At 46.4% G+C, this 24,303-nt stretch overlaps 1 protein-coding gene across 12 annotated transcripts; it reads left to right on the forward strand.

Annotated features, from left to right (window-relative positions):
• The first annotated feature begins 8,168 nt into the window (after positions 1–8,168).
• Positions 8,169–24,088, forward strand: THNSL2 (threonine synthase like 2). 12 transcript variants are annotated; one of them, XM_032177389.2, is made up of 10 exons: positions 8,169–8,328; positions 10,982–11,216; positions 12,564–12,758; positions 13,170–13,322; positions 16,705–16,935; positions 20,181–20,329; positions 20,430–20,555; positions 21,172–21,195; positions 22,812–22,963; positions 23,378–24,088. In XM_032177389.2, the coding sequence occupies exons 2-10, from the start codon at positions 10,994–10,996 to the stop codon at positions 23,604–23,606; spliced, it is 1,482 nt and encodes a 493-aa protein (XP_032033280.1). In that variant the 5' UTR covers positions 8,169–8,328; positions 10,982–10,993; the 3' UTR covers positions 23,607–24,088. The 12 variants fall into 12 exon arrangements, with proteins under 12 accessions (XP_032033280.1, XP_058284854.1, XP_058284855.1 ...); XM_032177391.2 differs by lacking the exon at positions 8,169–8,328 and having other exon boundaries at positions 9,142–10,998; positions 11,094–11,216; positions 23,416–23,595; XM_032177383.2 differs by lacking the exon at positions 8,169–8,328 and having other exon boundaries at positions 9,143–10,998; positions 11,094–11,216.
• Positions 24,089–24,303: the final 215 nt, after the last annotated feature.

Below are 24,303 nucleotides of genomic sequence, written 5' to 3' on the forward strand. Positions count from 1 at the left end.
TCGAGCAGAAAACTGGCTGCATTAAGAGAGAAGACCTCTAGTGGAAGCCCGTTCCAGGCAGAAGGGCAAGTGAGTGCAAAGATGTGAGGTGGCGATGTGTTTGTCACGTGGAGGAATAGTCAGGTGCCATGTGGCTTGAGCAGAGCAAGCAAAGGGTAGAGTGTAGGGGAAAGTTAGATTTTAATCCTACACTTCTAACTGCCTGTGAAAATCAGCTTTCCAAAAACACATGTGCTGTAGCTCTGGTTACTTCCTGAAATCTCAGTCCCGGCCTATTGTTATGAACAATGCCAAACTCTGTATTAAGAACTCATGACTTGCCCAGGCGCAGTGGCTCATGCCTGTAATCCAGCACTTTGGGAGGCTAAGACAGGCAGATCACGAGGTCAGGAGATCGAGACCATCCTGGCCAACACGGTGAAACCCCATCTCTACTAAAAATACAAAAAAAATTAGCCGGGCGTGGTGGCGGGCGCCTGTAGTCCCAGCTACTCAGGAGGCTGAGGCAGGAGAATGCTGTGAACCCAGGAGGAGGAGATTGCAGTGAGCCAAGATTGTGCCACTGCACTCCAGCCTGGGCAACAGAGTGAGACTAAAGAACTCATGACTTCACTAGCACATTCATGAGCTTCTGTGTTGGAAATTTTTAGGTATCTGAACAAAGGCCGTTTGCAAACATTGTACTGCAAACATCATATTGACATCACTCTTCCTCATCATCCATAAGAAAGTACCTGTATAAAGGGCTCCTTCTCTACCATGCCTGCAATCCATTAGCTATTTCTTTAGCCACCTTTATTCAAGGCAGTTTGTTAGCTCATTACTCTTCATTATGACAAACAAATGCATAAGTTCTCTAAATATATCCACAGACCACTGGATCAGAATCACCTGGGGCACTTGTTAAAAATAAAGATTCTGGGGTCCCTCTCACTGATCATGTAAATCAGAATCTCAAGGTTGAGCCCACGAATCAGCATTTTAAATAAGCTTCCTAGGTACTTGCTACTCAAAGTGTGATCCTCAGACCGGCAGCATGAGTCCCTGGGAACTTGTTAGAAATGCAGAATCTGGCCAGGCGTGGTGGCTCATTCCTGTAATCCCAGCACTTTGGGAGGCCAAGGCGGTGGATCACCTGAGATCAGGAGTTCAAGACCAGCCTGGCCAACATGGTGAAACCCCATCTCTACTAAAAATATAAAAACTAGCCAGGCGTGGTGATGGGTGCCTGTAATCCCAGCTGCTCGGGAGGCGGAGGCAGGAGAATTGCTTGAACACAGGAGACGGAGGTTGCAGTGAGCCAACATGGTGCCACTGCATTCCAGCCTCAGCAACAGAGTGAGACTCCATCTCAAAAAAAGGAAAAAGAAAAGAAAAGAAAAAAAGAAATGCAGAATCTCAGGCTCTATGCCAGGTCTAGTGAATCAGAAACCACATGTAACAAAATTCTCGGGTGTTGCCTTTGCCTATTAAAGTTTGAGAAAAACAGGCCTAGATGTTTCTTCTTACATCCTGGAAAAACATTTATTGTTTCTTCTCCTCCTCCTCCTCCTCCTCCTCTTCCTCCTCCTCCTTTTTCTTCTTTTTTTTTCTAGCAATAGTTTCCAATCTGCTATGGCTATAGCAGCCTAGAACACCTTAGTATTTTCTTGATTTTTTTAAATGATTAACTGATTTAATGCTATTAAAGGGAGACAGCAGACTTTTTCAGAATAGGGTCTACACTGAGATTTGGGTCCCAGGAAATGGCTGCTTGGCTTGCCCAGTAGAAAAGGAACTTATGCAGTCTGCAGGTTCCCTTTCTGCATGTGAGACCGCTTCAATCTACAAAGATTTTCTAGTTTTCAATGTATCCAACTGCAGAAGTGTGCCCCCTTTCTGAAGCTTGCAATGTCCTTGTTTTCCAGGAGTGTTTATCATGGCCACCAGTTGTGGAATTTCATATTGGTATCAAATCCACTTCTGCAGGCTGGCTCTGTGCTGAGTTATTAGTGATAGGTGGCTGGAAGTTTATGCAAGTCAATGTTGTTTTGTACGTATTTTATTCATTCATTCAACAAGCATTCACTGAGTGTTGCTAGTTACTGTTCTAGGTGCCGAGGAGAGTGTTGGATACAAAAAATAAGGTTCCCACTCTCACAGAGCTTCCATTAGAATAGAGAGGGGGAAAAAACTAACAAGCACATGAATCTGATAGCAACAGTGGTATGAGGACAATAAACAGGCAGCATGATAGAGTGACTATGGGCAGATGGGCTCTTCGGGTGCTCTAAGGCCATTCTGAAGTTATAAAACTATCATCTCACTCCTAGAAAAGAGAGGTGGCCATCACACCTATCAAAACCAACATTTATTAAGAGCTCAAGTATGTGGCCCAAGGGCTGTAGGCACAGTGGTGAATGGGGCAGGCTTCTGCTCTCAAGCAGTTGATGTTCCAGCAGGAGTTGGGCTGGGGGTGGGCGATAAACAAAACAAAATATAAGGAAGGCAACTTCAGGCTGCAGTAAGTGGAATAAGGAAAGTAAGAATGGTGATTTCATAGAGAGAAACAGGGAAGGGAGAATGATCAGGAAATGTTCACTGAGAAGGTGATGTTAATGCCGATACCTCAGTCGTGAGAAAGAGCCCGTCATGGAAGACCCTAGGGAACAGCATTTAGTTAAGAAGGAACAGCAATGTCCCAAGGTGTGAAAAAGCTTGGCCTGTTTTAGAAAGGAAGAAAGCTAAATACTACTCGAGCATCACAGTGGGTGAGGAGAGTTTCCAGGTGAGACCAGAGAAATCACTCAGGGACACATGGGCTCAGGGCTGAACGGTGGAATGGCGATGCGAATTGTGGAGGCTGTAATCACTGGTGTGCTGGGACCAGTTCTGCTGCTGGGAGAATGGACTGTGAGGTGGAAGGGCAGAGACAGTAGGGGGTAGTGGTGGGTAGGAGGTGGAGGTGGTGGTGGTGGGAAGTGGACCATACATTCTGGGGATAGAACCCATGGGGCTTGCTGACTGATTGAATATGGGTGATATGGGAAAGTGAAAAATCAAGAAGGCCTGCTTGGGGGCCTCAGCAGCTGAGCCAATGGCAGTGCTGCTTACAGAGTGGGGAAAGGGTAGTAGGGAGAATGCAGAGTTCTGTGTAGGGCATGTTGCATTGAAGATGACATGGACACTTTATTTCATACTCTAGTTTGGTAACAATTGTTTATGCCCCTTACACTTTTTTCTTTTTTGCTTCGCTTCTGTCCTGTCAGTTTCTGATAGAAGAAACGTAACAGTTAGGATATTGTTTGGCTCCTTGCAAGAGAAAATAAGATTTAGACAAGCAAGTACAAGGCTTGTTGAGTTGCTCAAGGAAGCCACCAAGGTCCCAGGCCCCTTCTATCTTTCTGCTCTCTTATCATTAATTTGTGGCTTTCTTCTTCATGATACAAGGTGGCAGGCAGCAGTGCCTCCGGGCATTGGGAGAAAATTCTCCATGAATATTTCATAGTTTTTCATGGTTCAGGCTTTCTGAACAGAGGAAGTGTTTGGATTGCCATGGCCTTAGAAACTGGAGACAGTGTCTCCCTAAAGGTATAGAACTCCTGAGAGATTTGGAGAGTTAAATTCCTCTCTTTCTCCATCTTGGAGACATTTCTTACAATCCAGGATGATCAACCAAGTGATGCCTTCCTCTTCTCCCTTGAAGGATATTTCTTTAATGAGTAATCTCTCCCTAAAGGGAAGGATGAGCAGATGTACCAGTGGCCTCTGAAACTCCTAATTTGGGGATGTAAACTCTGCTTTTACTTAATTCTATTCAATAGGGATAAATGGGTAGACATGTCTTTCCTATCTGCTTGAACAAAAGTACCTTTGAATTTAGCACAAATGTTTTCAGGCATACAGAGCAATGCTTAGCATGGGCCAAGGGAAGGAAAAAGGCATGACTGGAAAACCAGCACCCAGTCCTTATAACAAACATCTCTTATAAACACACACTGCTCAGATGGTGAAAGAACAGCACCAGAAGTAAAAATAACTACGGAACTATTTGTACCCTTCTCAAATGTATTCTGCTGGTTTCTCAAAAGCTATTGAGTAAAACTAGATATCAGAATACTAAAAGGCATCTCTCATCTGTATTAATTCTGCAGCATTCACTGCTATTTAATAAATTCAGCAATGGAAGAATGTATTTGGAACAGAAGAAAGAGTACATAATATTAATACATATGAGAAGCTCCCAGCAACAGAGGATGCTTTGTTCTCTGAGTTTTTAGAAATGATTTCCAAAGTTGTTTACTAATGAATTAAATCATGCCTGAATCAGGCTTTCTCTGGTGGTTTTATTCTCTCAGTGGCAGCAGCATGCTCCTTCCCAGGACTCAGTCTACCCTGCAGGCCTTAAAAGCCTTCCACTCTGGGCAGCTGTTTTGGATAATGCAACCTGACTCCTAGCCAATCAGTTTTTATATTTTTTGCAGATTTCAAATACAATATAATTCACATATCATAAAATCCACCTCTTTAAAGTGTACAATCCCATGATTTTTAGTAAACTCATACAAATTTGTACATCGATTCCCACTATCTAATTCCAGAAATTTTAATCACACCTAAAAGAAACTATGGAATCATTAGCAGTCACTCCCTATTTTTCTCTTGCCCAGCCCCTGGCAACCACTAATCTATTTTCAGCCTCTATAGATTTAAGTAAATCTATATGCCCAGAACAAGTTTCTGGGTATTACCTATAAATAGAACCATACAATACGCAGCCTTTTGTGTCAGGCTTGTTTCACCTGCATAATGTTTCAAGTTTCATCCACGTCATAGCATGTATCAGTTTTTCATTCCTTTTATGGCTGAATAATTTTCCACGGTTTGGATAGATCACATCTGTTTATCCATTTTTCAGTTCATGAACATTTGGGTTGTTTCCACATTTTGGCTATTATGAATAGTGCTGCTACAAACATTCTTACGCTATATTTTGCATGAACCTATGTTTTCCGTTCTCTTGGGTATGTACTTAAGAGTGGAATTGCTGGGTCACATTTTGAGGAACTGCCAAATTGTTTTTCCAAAGTGGCTGCAGCAGTTTACATCCTCACCAGTAATGTATGATGGTTCCAATTTCTCCACATCCTTGACACTTGTTATCTTTTTTGATTCTAGCCATCCTAGTGGGTGACAAGTGGTATTTCATTGAGGTTTTGATTTGCATTTACCTAATGACGAATGATGTTAACATCTTTTGATGTGCCTGTTGGCCATTTGTCTATCTTATTCAGAGAACTGTCCATTTATGTTCTTTGCCCATTTAAGACTTAGATATTTTTATTATTGAATTTTATTTCTATATATCCTGGATACTAGATTCTTATCAGGTATATGATTTGGAAATATTTTCTCCCACTTTGTAGGTTGTCTTTTCACCTTCTTAATACAGTCCTTTGATGCACAAAAGTTTTAATTTTGATGAAGTTCAATTTATCTGTTTTCTCTTTTGTTGCATGTGCTTTTCGTGTCATATTTAGGAAACTGTTGCCTCACCCAAGGTCACGATGATTTAAACCTATGTTTAATTCTAAGACGTTTATAGTTTTAGTTCTTATACTTAGGTCTTCGATCCATTTTGAGCTAATTTCTGCATATGGTGTGAGGCAGGGGTCCAAACTCACTCATTTGTATATGGATGTCCAGTTGTCCAATTATAATTTATTTAAGATTATTTGTTCCCCATTGAATAGTCTTGACATCCTTGTCAAAAATCAATTGATTGTATGGGTATGGATTTATTTCTAGATTCTTAATTCTATCCCATTGATCTGTTTGTCTATCCTTATGCCAGTACCAGGCCATCAAGAAGTGAGGGTGACTCAGTGTACTTAAACTTAAATATTACCCCATTTCCTCAAACCACCACCACATATATTTGGCAAAATGAAGGATCATCAATTTAGGAGTTCAAAAATGCTCAGAGAGAATAGTGTGTCCTGATTTGGAATGTCATCTTCTCTCCCTTCTGCCCTGCTGCCTTTGCCCAGCTTGGACACCAGAAGCAGCCTGAGTTCTGTCCTCTGCCCTGCACAAAGGCTGGAGGACTTTTAGCAGGTTGCTTTCTTCTCCAGAAGTCTAGGCCCTAACCTAATCCTTAGCAAGGGCTCTGGTCCCTAACTCCTACATCCAGTGCATGGCGACAAAGGTAAATTCTCCCGTACAGCTTTGGAGAAGCCTCTCTAAAGATAGCTCTGCCTGGGTCACACAGAAGAAACAGCACTGCACGGACCCCAGGGCTCTGCTTCGGCATTGGCTGGAAGATCTTTGGCTTCAACGTTATAGACAGCTAAGCACTCTAATCAATAAGGTTGAAAAGAAAAAAACAAGCGGTTTCTAATCCTATAAAAGCTAAATGTTGATACTGTGTAGAAGTCTCCAAGAACTCCACATCCCTACTGTTGCTTGGCGATTCAGAATCCTGTCTTCCTCATGGGCCGTGCAGAAGTTTCTCTTCTCTGCAGCTGTACTGTTCTTTATGTCCCAGGCAGAGGTTCCTAATGAACCCTGTTGTTCCCTGAGCGTTTTGCTCCTCTCTTTTCTGGGGAGTCAAACTACAATTCACAGAAGAGTTTCTGGCCACTCCTCCTGCCCACAGAATCGCAAGGACCTGCGGGCCTATGTAAGTGTGGCAGAAGGCTTGTGGGAGAGGTCCGTGGAAGGTGCATCTGTCCTTATGCAGACTCTACTGGTTGAGTCTGTAACACATGCTGTAACACACGAGTGCCGTAACACACGCTGCTGAATCTTACGGCATTTTTGCCATGGGCCTCAGTTTCCGTGGCCTCTGAGTGATTAAGTACACCTGATAGAGGGGATGAAAACCCTTTGGGGGTCCCTGCCTGGCCTATACCCATCTCTCTTGGAATGTCCCCTCTGACCCCTGTGTGAACTCTGTGACAAGTCCTCAGCCCCAGCTTGGGACAAGAAGGCCAATCCCATTAGCTGAGCAGTGACCAGTCTCGCTCTCCCTCTCTCTTTCCAGAATCTGAGACCCACTCAGACTAGGGTCAATCCATGGTAGCTGCATACACCTGTGTGGATATGTCAAGTGGGCACCATGTATGGGCCGAATTTTGGAGAACAGGTAAGTTGAGTAAGCAGAAACCACAAGTGTAGGAGGATGTCAGAGATAGGAGGAAGAAAGAGGGGGAAACAGGCAACATCAGAGGGCCGCTGGAGGCCCAGCTGGGACTGCCAGAGTGACCTGGCCCACCCAGGACTAAACCTTTGCCCGAACCTCTCTGGTCTACCTCCTCTAATTTTGCTTCAGTGGGTTGGGCCCCAAGAGCTGAATGTGAATCCAGGGGCGTTTAGGCATATCTAGAGGGCGTTTTTGTTGTTGTTGCTGTTTTGTTTTTCCTTCAAGTTCTTGCCATTTTTTTCTCTTAAAAAATGAATGGGGGTGATGGGCTTTCATCCTAGAATAGACCTATGCTTAATAAAAAGTGTTTCTCAAAAAATATATAAAGAATTTTCATACTCCCCAAAACCACTGAATATTTTTTAGAAAGAATTTTTGGAGTTGAGCTGATGTCACCTATCTGGTGGGTTCTCAAGTCCTAACATACTAACTGCGGTTTGAGAACCAAGGCTCTCATGCTCACCAGCTCTCCAGCTCTCTGATGCTGCAGACGAGAAACAAGAATCCTAAAGGAACGCAGGGCCTTTCTTCTTCGCACCTTGCTGTCCATTTTCTAAACTCAAAAATGAGTTTTGTGGGACTCACAGCCCTGCAGCGAAGATTTCGAGGCTGAGTGTGAATAAAGTGTTTACTAAAGCGACTTTAAAAATGGGCCGCGGGGCCGGGCGCAGTGGCTCAAGCCTGTAATCCCAGCACTTTGGGAGGCCGAGGCGGGCGGATCACGAGGTCAGGAGATTGAGATCATCCTGGCTAACACGGTGAAACCCCGTCTCTACTAAAAATACAAAAAATTAGCCGGGCGTGGTGGCGGGCGCCTGTAATCCCAGCTACTCGGGAGGCTGAGGCGGAGGCGGACTGGACGGGATCAGGCCACTGCACTCACCTGGCGACAAACAAACTCTGTCTCAAAAAAAAAAAAAAATGATGCTTCCGGGATCGCGCACCGCTGCCCACGCGCTCTCCTCCGTCCTCCGTCGCCCGCCGCCCCATTCCCAGGTCCCTCCCGCCGCGGAGCTGAGAACCGCAGCTCCGGCCCCGACCGGAAGCCCCACCCCACCGCCAGGGACGCGGAGTCGGAAGTGCGCACGTTCGCAGCCCGGGCAGCTCTGCTGCGCACCGGGCCCCTAGCCCCGCGCCCCGCACCGGTAACGCGCGCCAACCTCGCCGCCCTCCCGGGGTCGTCGCGGGCGAGATTTCCGAGCTCCTGACGCTCTGGCGGCTCCGCTTAGCCCTGATTCCGGCGGGCCCGCGTCCGTCGCCCCGCCAGTTTCTGGAACCTTTGGTTCCGGCGCTCGGACTTGGGGGAACTTGGGAGGGTAGTGCCGGGGTTTCCGATGCTTTGCGTTTCTGCGGGGTTTGGGCAGTCCTTGGAGAACCCCGAAACTGAAGTCCGTGGTGTTTTCAGGGGCTGAGAGTGGAACCTCAGGCGCCTACGAGTCCCCTGAGGGTTTAGGCTGCCCTCCTTGGTGGGATGACTGGCACCGGTAGCCTCAGAGAGCCGGGGCCTGCCTCCACCCCTAGGGGTGCCGTCGGCTCCTGGGGTCCGAGTCTCCGCTCTGCCCCACCCCTTCTCACAAAACCCCTCCACCTCCCTGAGGAGCGCCCGTCTACCCACCTTCTCGTTCCCAGCCTTCGGGCTACTCCTATTTTCCGTATTATTTATCCTGGTTATTAGAGTTTTTCTGACCTTCTCTACTCTGGAATAGGGTCCAGAGGAGTCGCAAGGGAAAATTATTAGAATATAAAATCCCAGGGAACACGTAGTCCGGGTCTCCATCCCATGCTTGGAGCCCTCATAGAGCAGCCCAACAACAGCACTTGGTTTTCTTCCCCAACTTCACCACCTCCTGTGGTTGCTATTTCCGCCTCTGGCTTACATTGAACCCAACCATGTGTATTTCTCTTTAGCTTTGCTCAGTTGGCCTGGGAATGCTGCCCCTGGAGGGCATTGGACAGAACAGGGACAGTCCTGTTGCGTGAGGGGCATGGGTCTGTGCTAATCAGGCCAGCTCCTTCCATGACCTGCTCAGAGCCCCGCGCCAGCCCCTCTGTCCTCTGTTCCTGGACAGTTGTTCCGTATCCTCCTTCCCAGTGCTCCAGGTGTGATGGTTCCTTCCACCCAGGGAAGGGCATTCCAAACATACTTTCTTTTGCTGTAACTTACTGCCCTGCTTGCTCCTGCCCTCACTCCTGCAACGGTTTCTTTGGCAGCTCAGGCGTAGCATTTAAGTCTGGTCCTATGAAGGTCTTCTTTCTGTTACTCTAGGGTCTTGGGCAGTTTGCGTTGGCTCTAACTCTTACTACAGAATTACAGAAATTCCTCTCTTTACTGAGGGCACCTGTTTGTTTTGTGAAATACTGCCTGCTTTGCTTATCCACTGCAGTTAACTTTTGGAGTTACCCAGATTTCATCTCTTTGACATGGACTCCCATACGGGGTGACCTTGTGTCCTAGTTTGCCAGGGACAGTTCTGGCTTATACCATTGTGCCAGCATAATCACTTTCAAAACGTTCATGGTTTGTATGATCAAGCTTGTCTCTGTCTCTAAGTTAGACACACTTAATATTTGTAGTTAAGAGAGTTGCACGTGGCAGCCCACTTGAGACTTGCACTTGGGCCCACAGATGTTAGAGCCACAGACTAGGAAATGAGAATTCCTCCAGGTCAGTGTTCATACGCCTCATGTAGGTAGACAGCTTTGGGTGGCTTTGCCCTTAGAGGGCAGGGGATCCCTTCCCACTCTGGCACAGAAAGTCCAAGCCAATACTGAGAGCTATGTCTAGTCGAATTCATCGCCAGAGTTACTGTGGGGCTTCGAAGCCAGTGCCCCTAAATTCACTGTCATGATCCAGAGGAAGGTGTTCAGAGTTCAAGCCCAGCTCCTTGACATGGCACCTGGTTCCTGGGAAAGTAACTGATGCGGAAGTGTGACCAGAGTTAGGCCTAAGGTGTCCTGGGCTTCCCCAGGAACCAGAGAACTCAGTCCATGCAGGGCCAGTTAGTTTTAAAGACTGCATATCAGCACTTGTAACTGTCCTAGGATTAGGCTAAGAGGTAGAACACTGGTTATCCACTAGGATGACCAACCATCTTAGTTTGCTGGGGATTGAGGGGTTTCCTAGGATATGGGACTTGCAGTTTTAAGACCAGAAAACTCCTGGGCGAACTGGGATGAGTTGGTCACCCTCTTCTCAACCCTGGCTGCACATTAGACTCTCTTGAGGAGCCTCTCGTTTAGAGTCTAATTTAATTGATTCAGGTAGTTGTATTTTTTTTAATGCTCTGAAGTTGATTCCAGCAAGCTACCAGAGTTGAGAACTACTAGGCTGTAGACAGTGTTTCCAATAACCATTGAAAATGTTTGTTTTTTGAGCAGAAGTGGACCCAGACATCCCTGAAAGGGGTGTATGACTCTGTGTGTTGGTCTTTCACCTTAGCAAGAGGGATATCAAGCTGGCAGTCGCCTATTATTGCTATTATCTGTCCCCACCCCCAGGCCTTCTTTGTCACTGGTGAGGACCAAGCTTTCTCTTTTCCCGGCCTGCTCTGATACCCTCTCCCTCAAGACAGGAGGTCAGTGGAATTGCCTCATTTTGATTGGTGGAATCATGATTTACACAGTTGCAGATGAAGCTGGCATGAGACTTGAGACAGGACTGCCATCTGTAGGTCTGGGACATATGCCCCAGAGAGTGGTGGTCCAGAGGCTAACTGTGAGACTGTGTGTGCTTTGGCTTTGCCCCATGGGGTGTGGGAGCTTGGAGACCAGGTGCCTCTGGGACTGTCCTCTCTGCAGGCCTCCAGGATCATGTGGTACGTCAGCACCAGGGGCGTAGCCCCACGGGTCAACTTTGAGGGGGCCCTCTTCTCTGGCTATGCACCTGATGGGGGCCTCTTTATGCCTGAAGAGCTCCCACAGTTGAACAGAGAGACCCTGTGCCAGTGGAGCACGCTCTCCTATCCTGGCCTGGTGAAGGAGCTGTGCGCCCTCTTCATTGGCTCTGAGCTCATTCCAAAAGATGACTTAAATGGTGAGCACTCCCACCTCTACTTCCACTCTTCCAGCCCCTGCCAGCTCAGTCTACAGAATTGCAAATCCATCACCAAACCACCAGGAAGTCTCTAGTCATGTTTCTCAAACTTTGTTTTCTTTTTTTCCTGATTCTGGGATCCCAGAATTGAAAATATTCTGAAAAATTTCATCCTTTCTCCAGAAAGATGAATGTTGAAATTTTCTTCAGAGAATTATTTCTTTCTCTCGTTCTTTCTCTCTCTCTTTCCTCCTTCCTTTCTTTTCTTTTTCTTTCTTTCTTTTTTCTTTCTTTCTCTCTCTTTCTTTCTTTCTTTCTTTCTTTCTTCTCTTTCTTTAAAGAAAAAAAACCTCTTCAACACTAGGGATTTTAGAATCATCTTCGGTGACTTGAATGTTGGGGTGTTTCGTTCCTGCACATAAAGCACCCAGACCCCCAAATTGCTATTTTATTTTTTGAATGTTAATTCCAGAAGGGACTTCAAGACTGTCTTAGACCAGCTTGTCTTAAGCTATAATGTGCCTGTGGATTTCCTGGGGGATCTTGTTAAAAACCAAATTCTGATTCACTAGGTCTGGGATAGGAGTGAGAATTCTGCATTTCTGTCAGATGTCCAGATAATACTAGACTACTGGTCCATGAGCCACACTTTAAACAGCAAGAACAAAATCCATAATGTAATGGTGGTGGTTTGGGGTTGGGGAAGAGAAAGGACCACTTAAAATGTAGTCTGATGACCAGCAGTGATAGCATTGCTTGGGCACTTGTTGGAAATCCGAGACTGCCTCAGACTGACTGAACCAGCTTGCATTTTAACAAGATCCCAGGTGCTTGGTTTGCCAGTGACAGTTTGAGAAGCTCTGCTCTAGGACTGCTCCAGTCCTGCCTTAGGGAGGGCTGTATATCAACCATCTGAAGGCTCTGGCGTCACAGGTGTGAGATTTAGTAATGCAACAAGCAAACAAAAAATTTCCTATCTTTAGGAAGGAACATTAGATGGGATGCGACATTGATGTGTTATGTAGCTATTTAATTGACCCCTGATTGGAATACATGCTCACCAGACAGTCAAACAATGCAGAAGTATAAAAAATTAAAAATAAAGTCTTCTAGTACCAATGCTGGTCTCTGAGGAAATCACTATAAGGAATCTATGAACAGTTTGGTGCATGTTTTCCCAGACTTTTTTCTAGGTTTATACAATTGTATTCAAAAATGGTATCATTTAAGAGGAAGATTTTTGATCTTTTAGTAGCAGGAGTTGGAAACTTTATATTCAGACACTGAGAGGGAACTCGAGAAAGAGACCAGGCCCCTCATTGGCTATCCACCCCACTACCCTCACAGATCTGATCGACCGAGCCTTCAGCAGATTCCGTCACAGAGAGGTGGTCCATCTGTCAAGGTTGAGGAATGGGCTGAACGTGTTGGAGCTGTGGCATGGCGTCACATATGCATTTAAGGACCTGTCCCTGTCCTGCACAGCACAGTTCCTGCAGTACTTCCTGGAGAAGAGGGAGAAGCACGTCACTGTGGTTGTAGGTGTGTTTTTGGGGCATGAACGCGGAATACCTGAGTGCTGTGACTGTAGGGTGTCCACCTATAGGATGCTGTTCATAGAGCCACTCAGGAACTATGGTACTGGTTCTTCCAGTGCAAGGTTCCTAACATTTTCTGGTGCCATAGACCCCTTTGCCAGGCTGATGGAGGCTATGGAACTTTCTCAGAGTAATGTTTGAAGTGCACAAAATGCTTAAGATGATGTGGTTCACAAGTTCACTTATGTCCTGAATTTTATCCGTGGATCCATGGACCCTAGGTGGAGTGCTAGGGCCATATCCTCCAAGTATTTGAAGTAGATGTTGCTATATTTGACAACAGTGCTTTGGGGACCATTTCTTTCCTCGTTCATTCCCTTTGTTCTAAAGGGGGAGAGTTCTTTTTCCCATCCAGGAACATCTGGGGACACAGGAAGTGCTGCCATTGAGAGTGTTCAAGGGGCAAAGAACATGGACATTATCGTTCTGCTGCCCAAAGGTCACTGCACAAAGATTCAGGAGCTCCAGATGACAACGGTGCTGAAGGAGAACGTACATGTGTTTGGAGGTGTGTGCTGAGGCAGTGGCTCTAGGGACAGTGCAGCCCTGCCTTAATTGGGTTTGCTTTGGGAGATGGGCTGGAACAAAATTGCACAGTTGGGTAGCTGACTGTCCTCCTTTCATCAGTCATATTCGAGGTTGGTGTATATGCCTTGGCTCAGCTCTGGGCAGGGTTCTGGCTACACAGTAAACTATTGGAGGTGACAGATGCATAAACTGATACCAACAGTACAACATGCTAAGTACGGATTGAAAACCATATCCCAAAAAATGCCACCTCCATGCATGTCCAACCTGCAAGTGTCATGTATGTCAGCAGCCATGCAGAGTCATAACCTGAGCCAAGTGACTTGGGTTTTCTCCCAATACTCTGAAGTTTAGAGGACACCAACATGTTAAATAAATATTTTAAGAGAATGTGTTGCCAGGTGCGGTGACTCATGCCTGTAATCCCAGCACTTTGAGAGGTCGAGGTGGGTGGATCGCTTCAGCCCAGGAGTTTGAGACCAGCCTGGGCAACATGGCGAAACCCTGCCTCTATAAAAAATACAAAAATTAGCCGGGCGTGGTGGTGTGCACCTGTAGTCCCAGCTACTCCAAAGGCTGAGATGGGAGGATCGCTTAAGCCCAGAAGGCTGCAGTGAGCCAAGATGATGCCATTGCATTGCAGCCTGGGCAACAGAGTGAGACCCTGTCTCAAGAAAAAAAAAAAGGAATGTGTCATTGTATGTTGACAGTTCCCACTGTTCTTTACAGTATGGGAACAACTAAGCCATGCACCGGTTATCCGGTCTAAATATTTAAAATAGGAAACTATTCAGTGGTACCCACCACTGGTTATACTGCTACCTGAGTCACATCATGAGAATCACAGCATTTTGTGCTTGGAGAAAGGCAAAAGCCATCTTTTTTAATATCAGGCCATCTATTCCTAATGGATTTAATCATTATGGGGATTAAGAGTGGAGAAAGATGGGGTGAGCGTGGGTGGAGCTGTACATTTTTATTTTTACCTCTCATACCCCACTGGACCCCAGGTAGCTGCAAGGTGGGGACTTGGATTAAGTTTTGGCCTGGGTGGGCTGTGGCCTTGGGCAGGCTTTCCAGGAGGCCTGGCTTAGTTTGATCACTCACCTGACAGAACAGCAAGTGTGATGGCAGAGAATGTTCCTTCTACAACTGGCCTGGCTTCCTGTGATAATCCTGTAGAGGTTATTTTTGTATAACATCAACTTTGACAAGGAGCAAAAGCACAGTGAAAACAAACCTTATCCAAAGAAGCAGCATAAATATCCTTTGTCAGTTTGTTCAAGAGCAAGCAAACTACCCATCCACTCTGTTCTTTAGCAGGTGCATACACTTGCCAGTGAAAAGTCCGTGGTTTAGCTAATGCAGGTGTTGATGTCATCTCACACATTTGCCTTGCTAATTGCTCGTATTTGGCTGCATTTTCCTGCAGTTGTTGCAAGATTTTAACGCACAAGATTCAGGCTCCTGAGGGTCCTTGTTATACCCTAAGCACCAAAATTTCTATTTACAGATCTAGGACTGTTTTTTCCTAGAATCAAGGCAGAGAATAGCGTTTTGTGCCTCTGTCCTGCCTCCTACTCCCTTCTTGTCTTTTTTGTACACAGACCTAAGGGTGTGACTGAAAGCTCCATTCCTGACTTGTGGATTGGAGAACAGTGCCCAGTTGTAATGTAATGGCGGAAATGTGGAATCTGATGAATGCAATAAGTCATTAAATGCTGGATCTGAAGGGGGTGTTTCTGTTGTGTACATGTTCAAGAAAATCAGAAACTAAGACAGCAGACTTCACAGAAATCAGTTTTGTTTATAAACGACACTATTCAGATCTTTTCTTTCCTTTCGAGAGCTTTCTGGTTTGGTTTTAAGGACGGTGTGTGTTAGTTCAGGATATAACAGCAAATATGTATTTTTCTGTAGACTGGTAAGCTTAGGGAGTAGGGATAGACTACTTAGATTATTGTATGTGGACAGTTGGTTTATAAAATCATTAATTTCCATGTACATTGTATACTTGGTTCTTCTTAAGCACAGAATAATCAGCAAGTGCTAGGTATTTATTGTTATTTGGGATGCTTTTGGCTAGAAGTAGCAAAAAATTCAACTCAGACCAGCTTAAACAAGAATATTTTCCAGCTTCCATAACTGGAAGGCCAGGGGTGGAGTGGGCTCCCAGTTGCTTGATTCAGTGACTCACAATGCTCTCAGGAACCCAGGTCCTTCCCATTCTCTGCTCTGCCCTCCTCAGTCCTAAGGCTCATTCCTCTTGTGGTCATATGGTGATTCCTTGAGGTAACCAAGTCTTTCCCTTCCTGTTGCTCTTTTTTTTAAAGCAGTGAATCTTTTTTTAGAACCCAGCAAACACGTCCTTGTGGTTCACTGATCTGAATTTATTCACATCAGTGGAGCCAACCCTGACCCCATGAGAGTACCAGGCACTGATTGGCTTGGTCCTGGCAAAGGAATGGAATCACCATGACTGGCCCCGGCCATTCTGGGTACACACGTGGATCTAGAGTCAGTCCCCCAGCTCCATTGCTGCTACACAGTGTTGAAGGGCAGAATGGTTAGCACCCTTAATGCCTTCTCTGGCACGTTTCCCAGTAAATTTCACCCCTCTCCCTTCCAAGTGTAGATCCAATGGAGACATACTCGGGTATCAGATAAGAAATCAATATTGGCTTGGTTGCTCATTGAGCTAGACTGGAGGATATAACTTGTATTAGTGGATAATTCACCATAAATTTATCCAGTAATTCACTCATAAATTACACTGATGTACACACCCAGCTTCAGGGAGGGGAAGTTCTGTCCATGTAAGCTTACCTGCCGTGTAGGAACAGAGAGCAGAACACCTACCCTGTGATCTAAATGAGGGCAGAGGGCAGACCACAGGGGAATGGTGACTGTTTCCACCCTGGCCCCTGATAGAGTACTGTGGAGGAAAGGCTACGTCTCTTACCGTTTTCCAATCAGGCACACAGTTCCTCCTCTGCAGAAGAGTGGGGGAAGTGGGCATGGATTACAAAGAGAAATTCTCCCAGTATCCCAGAAGGTTGACATTTGCTATCTTATTTTAGATAATGGTAGAAACATTGGAACTGGTTCTGGCTACCCTTTCTGTTCTAAGCTAGGGCAGATATTTAGGAACACAAGAATCTGAGGCATGGTTTCTGTCCTTGAGGAGCTTAATATTGAGTCTAGAAAGTGAGGCCAAGCTACGTGAAAGTAAAGAAACCTAGACTGCGCGAAGGTCCCAGGAGGATGGGCTCAGCTTGGGAGGGCCCTGTCGCAGGTGAGTGCTGACCTCCTGGGGGTTCTACATGCTCCTGACAGCTGCCCTCTTCTCTCCCCCCTGGCAGTGGAGGGAAACAGCGATGAGCTCGATGAGCCGATCAAGACTGTGTTTGCCGATGTGGCTTTTGTCAAGAAGCACAATCTGATGAGCCTGAATTCGATCAACTGGTCCCGGGTCCTGGTGCAGATGGCCCATCACTTCTTTGCTTACTTCCAGTGTACGCCGTCCTTGGACATGCATCCCCTACCCCTGGTGGAGGTGGTTGTGCCAACAGGGGCTGCCGGTAACCTTGTAGGTAAGGAGTCCCTGGGGTACAAATGGACTTTCCAGAAAAATGTCTGTGGCCCCAGTCCTTCTAGCTGCCCTTTGGCTGCAACTGTGAGGAGAAAGAAGGTGGAGTCTCAGTTCTGAAGGTGATGGGAAACCCCACAGAAGAAGTTCCCAGAAGATTTCCCCTCTCATTGCCTGGGGCAGCATCCTGGGATCCTGCTGCCAGCAGCAGAGGGTGATATCTTAACCCCGCATGCTCCTGCAGCCTGACCTGATGTGCTCGCTGGCTCAGCAGAGTGTGGAGAGGCAAGGTCAAGGGTCAGCCGCTGTGCCTGGCTGGCAGTGCCCTCAATCAGAAATGTGGACTTTGCTCCCAACCCTGGCCAGCTACCCACTGTGAGGGCAAGCGGCTTGACTGGTACATGTGTTCCCATTCCTGGACACACCACCCTGACCCCGTGTGAGGTGGAAAGAGTTCTGGACTTGGGGTTCGGACCCCAGTTCTGTCCTTTACTGAGAGGCTGTGGAGCAGTCCTTTAGACTCAACCTTTGAGCTATAAAATGAGATTGTATCACTCATCCTATCGCCCAGGACTGCCTCGATGAGCGAATAAGATTCCTGTGCACATGCAAACTTTGTAAGGGCAAAGTGCTGTACAGCTGTATAGCATTAAAATCATTTTCTGTAATAATCGTTAATATTTATCAAGCACTTAGCATGCAACTGGCACTGTTCTAAATGCTTTTCACGTATGAACTCATTTATCCACCTGTGGAGAGGACACTTTCCATTTTATAATGAGGAAACAAAGGCACAGAGAAAGGAGTCATGCCCTGGTTACAGAGCTGGGCAGCAGCAGAGCCAGGAGTGTGACTCAGGCAGTCTGACTGCAGAGCTGGTGAGGCTAGGGGAATTACTGTTCCTGATAGTTCCGGCAATGGCATTGGTTCTGATGGGCGCCAAGGATGGTAGCTGAGAGCATGCTCTCAGTGGAAGCATCTTAATGGTTAGGAAGCTTCCTGACTTCTGCTACTAACAGAAGGGTGGAGAGAACAGCGGGCTAGCAGGCAAGGAGGGGTGGGCTTCTTTGCCACTCATGGGGTAAAGCCTACCTTGCTCCCGATTCCCATCACTCTCCAATTAGTGATGCACCGAGTTGTGCAGCCAGTGGCCCTCTGCAGCCCAGAGCCTGCCACAGTGCTCGATACAAAATAAACACGTGACCAACATTTGCTGAGGGTGTTCCTATCCATCTTTGCTCTGTCAGGAGCCAACTCTTTGGCTTTAAGACCCTGGACCTTCCTGAGCCTCCATTTCTCCCGTCAGGCAAGGATATAATGATGTTCTCATGAGGATCGGTGAAATAAGAAAGAGAAAGTTGAGATTAGTAGTTCGAGACCAGCCTGGCCAACATGGTGAAACCCTGTCTACTAAAAATACAAAAATTAGCCAGGTGTGGTGGCACATGCCTGTAATCCCAGTTACTCGGGAGGCAGAGGCAGGAGAATCGTTTGAACCCGGGAGGTGGAGGTTGCAGTGAGCTGAGATTGTGCCATTGCACTCCAGCCTGGGTAACAGAGAGAGACTCAGTCTCAAAAAAAAAAAAAAAAGTGTTTTGCCAGGTTAACAGTGATGTTGGGTGGTGTGGTTGTCCCTAACTCCCCTTAGCTACTCACCAGAGATAAACTGCTCCTGAAAGCACTATATGTAAAACCTTCCTAAACGATGTCACGTGTCCAGGCTCTACACCTCTTAGGGGGAGGAATTCCTTGCTTGTTCCATGCAAACAAGAACTGCTGTTGGGGTGGACTGAGGATGCTGCTCTGGCCTCCCCTGGTGCCTGTGCAGGGAGAGTAGTCTGAAACTGCTGGCTCTAGGAGGCTGAGTCGAGGGAGGACATGTGCTTAGGACTTAGGCATATTTTGAATCTTGACTCTGACACTTAACAGGCTTTGGACAGGTCATTTTGACCTCTTGGAACATTCATTTCCTCTTCCAGAAATTGGTGTTTTACAGTAGTCAGCCACCTATTACATACTTTGGCACCTGGCAGGGGACTGACACATAAAACAGCCTCAGGGCATGGTGATGTGCTCCTAGTCATTCTCACGCTCTCCTCTCTCTGTGTGTCTCTCTCTCGCTGTGTGTGTGTGTGTGTGTGTGTGTAACAGGTTTATTGCTAAATGATTCACATACCATTCACACATTTTAAGTGTATGATTCAGTGGTTTTTAGTATAATATATTCACAGACTTTTGCAACTATCACCATAACCAATTTTGGAATGTTTACATCACTCTAAAAAGAAACCCTGTACCCATTAGCAGTCACTCCTCACTTTTCCTTAGACCACCTCCTTCGCCAGCCCTTGGTAACCACGAATCTATTTTGTCTCTATATATAGATTTTCCTATTCTAGACATTTTCTATAAAAGGAATCATACCGTATGTGGTCTTTTGTGCCTGACTTCTTTCCCGTAGCGTAATGTTTTCAAGGTTCATCCATGTTGTATCATATGTCAGTACTTCTTCGATTGTATGGATATACCGTACAGTGGTATTTTTTGTTTATCAGTTTATCAGCTGATAGACATTTGGATTGTTTTAACACAGCTATTATGAATAATGCTGCAGTGAACATTTGTGTATAAGTTTTCATGTGAACATATATTTTTATTTCTTTTGGGTATATAACTAGGAGTGGAATTTCTGGGTTATATGATAACTCTGTTTGATATTTTAAGGAACTGACAGACTTTAGTTTTCCAAAGTGGCTGCACCATTTTATGTCACCATCAGCAATGTAGGAATTTTCCAATTTCTCCACATCCTCACCAACACTTTTTATTACCTGTCTTTTTGATTCTAGCTATCCTAGAGGGTTTGAAGTAATATCTCATGGTTTTTGTTTATATTTCCTTCATGACTAATGATGTTGAACATCTTTTCATGTGCTCATTGGCCATCTGTATGTCTTCTTTGAAGGAATGCCTGTTCTTTTGCCCATTTTTAATTGGGTTATTTGTATTTTTATTGTTGAGTTGCAACAGTTCTTTATATATTCTGGATACAAGTCCCTTATCAGATATATGAATTGCATTTTTCCCCATTCTGTGAGTTGCCTTTTCATTTTCTTGATAGTGTTCTTTTTAAAGCACAAAAGCTTCAAAAAGCACAAAAGTTTCTTAATTTTGATGAAGCCCAGTGTACTTTTTTCTTTTTGCTTTTGTTTCTAAAAAGCCATTGTTCTCCTCCTCTCTTGTCTTAAGCTGGGTACATTGCTCAGAAGATAGGCCTGCCCATCCGTCTCGTCGTGGCAGTGAACCGCAATGACATCATCCACAGGACTGTCCAGCAGGGAGACTTCTCTCTCTCTGAGGCTGTTAAATCAACCTTGGCATCAGCTATGGACATTCAGGTAGGCCTGGGGGAGGTGTGCAGATCTGGCCCAGGTGTTGGTTGGGTGGGGCTGGATGGGGCTGAGATCAGTGTGGGTCTGAAACTGACTTTCTGCCCAGGTGCCCTACAACATGGAGAGGGTATTCTGGCTGCTCTCTGGCTCTGACAGCCAGGTGACAAGAGCCCTTATGGAGCAGTTTGAAAGGACCCAAAGTGTGAATCTGCCCAAGGAACTGCACAGCAAGGTCAGTCACTACCCACACACCACAGAGAAAGGAAAGGGTACAGCCACATAGCAGACTTGGGGTTTGGAAGTCTGGTCAAGGGAAGAGGACACCTGTTTCTTGAGTACCTGCTGTGAGCCCGTCACTTTTATGGCCACTTTACATGGAATAATTTATTGAATGAGAAGAGGTAATAGAGAACATGGTTTAGAGTCAAATGGGCTCAATCCCAAGTGAGCTCTGAGACGTTGGGCTAGTTTCCTAAACTCTGTGCCTCGGTTCCTTCATTTATAAAATGGGGATAGTAAGAATGCCTACCTCATAGAGTTGTTGTGAGATTTAAGTCAAATAATATATGTGAAGCACTTTGCATACTTCCTGGTAATATATGACTTGATACATTACTTATTTTTACTTATTATTATTGTTAATTTCCAATAATACTGGCAACTGGAAGCCATTTTGCCCATTCAGTATGAACAGAGACCATTGTTTCCGTTGAGCTCTTCATCTCTTCCTTTTCCTTCCTCTCTCTTTCCTCCCTCCCTCTCCTTCTTCCCTCTCTCCTCCCTCCTTTCCTTCTTTCTTTTTTCTTTCCCTCCCTCCTTCCCTTTCTCTCTCGTTTTTCTTGGAAAAGGAGAAATTTTATTCCCTTGGAATGGTAGGAATCTAATTGGGAAGGATTGTTTTTATTTTAATGCAACCTGGTGATGGTACTTATTGTGTGTTTAAAAAAAAAAGGATTTGTGAAGCTGCCTTTAATTTTCTCTACCACATTCTCACTGAGTGGCTATCCAGACTGTGCATACCTCCAGTGACCAGACCCTCACTACCTCACACCAGCTCTCACCATTATAAAAGTCTTTACATTGAGCTAGAATCTTCTCCTTCTATCTTACACAGTCTGATTCTACATCTGAGTGTTTCCAGTATTTAGAGAATCCTCATTTACCAAGTTAGTCTTCCCACTTCCTTTAGTGGTCCCTTGCATGACATAATTTTGCATGGTCAATATCCACCTTAAAGTGTTGTTTTCGAAGTTGGATGCAGTTTTCTAGGCTGAGCCATACCAGTGCAGACTGGAGTGGAATTTCAGCCTTCTGGAATCTGTGCTTCTTTTGATGCACCCAAAGATCAATTTATTTGGTTAATGGTTTGTTTTGACATTCACATTCCTTCTCATATACGTGAGGTGCTCCACGAAGACAGACACCATACCCCCCACTCCTTCATTCTCTCTCTGGCTATACACATAGGAGACACTTCACTTGCTGGAATGGCATTCATCCATTCGTATTATATATCTGTGAGTGAGGAACTGTGCTAGGTGCTAGAAATACAAAGACAAGTAAAATACATTCATTGCCTGCTGGGAACCCTAATTCACAGCAGGTAGCTATATGAAAATCTGTGATACCAGCCGGGTGAGGTGGCTTATGCCTGTAATCCCAGAACTTTGGGAGGCTGAGGCAGGCAGATCATTTGAGGTCAGGAGTTTGAGACCAGCCTGGCCAACATAGTGAAACCCTGTCTCTACTAAAAAAAAAAAAAAAAAAAAAAAAAATTAGCTGGGCATGGTGGCACATGCCTGTAAATCCTAGCTACTTGGGAGGCTGAGGCAGGAGAATCACTTGAACGTGGGAGGTGGAGGTTCCAGTGAGCCAAGATTGTCTCACAGTACTCCAGCCTGGGTGACAGAGAGAGACTCCGTCTCAAAAAAAAGAAAAGAAAAAAAGAAAATCTATGATACTCTATGATCCCTACTGCAGTCAAGTATATGCAGGGTGTTTGGTATATTGTAAGCATGCAATACATTTTCAGAAGATGATCAAATAAACCAAACACACTGAGGGAGCACAGACAAGGGAGTCTTCCTCTGTCCGAAGGAAGGTGGGGAGGGCTTTCTGGAGGAGGTGCTCCGTGAGCTGAATAGGAACTGACAGGAAGGAGGTGTGCCAACAACCAAGCACCAGACGTGTGGCTGCCCCGAGCCTTCTGGCTATGGCAAGTTGTTGAACAAATCTCTATTTGCTGATTAGGAGCCAAATCCCAACTAAATGGATTGACATAAAACTCAAAGATATCCTTCCTCCAAGTTGAGTGAGTCAGCTCAAAACTAGGAGGCCGGATTTTTACTGTGAGCCACATATGAGCCATTCGGTCCGAATGTCCCATTGGATCCCTGGGGTTTGTGTGGGTCTGTGGTGGCGAGTGGGGTTTTGTCATCTTTCCCTACTTCCCCCACACACCTCATCTTTCTGACCTGGGACCGTTCAGCTTTCAGAGGCAGTGACATCCGAGTCAGTGTCAGATGAAGCCATCACCCAGACCATGGGCCGCTGCTGGGACGAGAACCAGTACTTGCTGTGCCCCCACTCGGCGGTGGCCGTGAACTACCATTACCAGCAGATGGACAGGCAGCAGCGCAGGTACAGGCCATAGGGGCCTGGGCTACTGAGGGACCATTTGAATTTCAGGGGCCCTCTTCTTCTCCAAGTGGTGGGAGAGACAGGACTATGAAAAAATGGCTCTAATGGAGTATGATGGGTGCTGTGTGGAACTGTGCCCTGGAAACTGTGGGCCCAGAAGAGGGAGTGTGACAGGTATCCCAAGGACAGCCAGGGGCAGAGGTGGTGGCTGAGCTGGCCTCCAGCCAGGAGGAGCAGTTTGCCAGGTAGCGTCATTGTAGCAATAAGTTCAAGGTGCCAGTTGTCTGTGTCTCTGTCCTCCACACCCCATCCTATCCCTAAACTTCCCCTGTTTCTTCTTCCTCCTCCACCTTCTCCTTTCCCATCTCTCTATTCTCTCACTGTCCTCCTGCTGCCACCTGCCCCCATCCCCAGCAGCACTCCCCGGTGCTGCCTCGCCCCTGCCTCTGCAGCCAAGTTCCCGGAAGCTGTCCTGGCTGCTGGCCTGACCCCTGAGACTCCTGCGGAGATTGTAGCCCTGGAGCACAAGGAGACACGCTGCACCCCGATGCAGAGAGGTGACAACTGGACGCTGATGCTTCGGGACACCATTGAGGACCTTAGCCGACGGTGGAGGAGTCATGCCCTCAACACCTCCCAGTAGCCTGGCTGGAGGTGGCTTTCTTTAGGCTTCAGATCCCAGGGAGGTGCACCCTCCCCATTAAGCGTAGGTTAGGAGGTTCCTGGGAGGCTGCTCAGCTGGGTCTGGAGCCAGCTGGCTTTGCTCCATTCCCTGGTTATTCTGTGCGTGGTCACCAGGGAGGCTGAGTGAGGGGCTGTCAACAGTTGCCAGAAGCACCCCCTCCCTCCCTGGCCTGTGCAGCAGTGTCTGAACTGTAGTGAAAGTTTCAGGGCCTGCAAAAGAAGAGGCTTGGGCACAGGATTGACCATGGCTCCAGGGGTTTAGGACCCCAGACCTGTGAAGGTGGGAGCAGCTCACCACCTTCACGCAGACTTTATATGTTCTCTGAGCTTTAGTTGATTTGGCCCCCAAACCAAATCCAAAGGTTCTGGCCTGCCTTGTCAGAGATTTCCACCCTGCTCACATGTTGGGAATCCCTGGAATAAAATGCTTGTTCAGTGTGATGGAGATGGCACGTCCTCTGGGCAGGTCCCTTCCTAGAAGAGCTGCAGGACTGTGGGCAGCCCTGGGGGCCGCTGAGTGGTGGGCTGAGGTGTGTGCGGCATCCCCCTGCTGCCCTACATTGGCCCAGGCTTGAGGGGCAGCAGAGCAGGCATGGGCCAGTGGCCCCGGTGGTGCTGGCATTCATAGAGGTTGAGGTGGGGCTCACCAGATGGAG

The sequence above is a fragment of the Hylobates moloch genome, unplaced genomic scaffold, assembly GCF_009828535.3.
Source record: "Hylobates moloch isolate HMO894 unplaced genomic scaffold, HMol_V3 SCAFFOLD_15, whole genome shotgun sequence".
NCBI lineage: Eukaryota > Metazoa > Chordata > Mammalia > Primates > Hylobatidae > Hylobates > Hylobates moloch.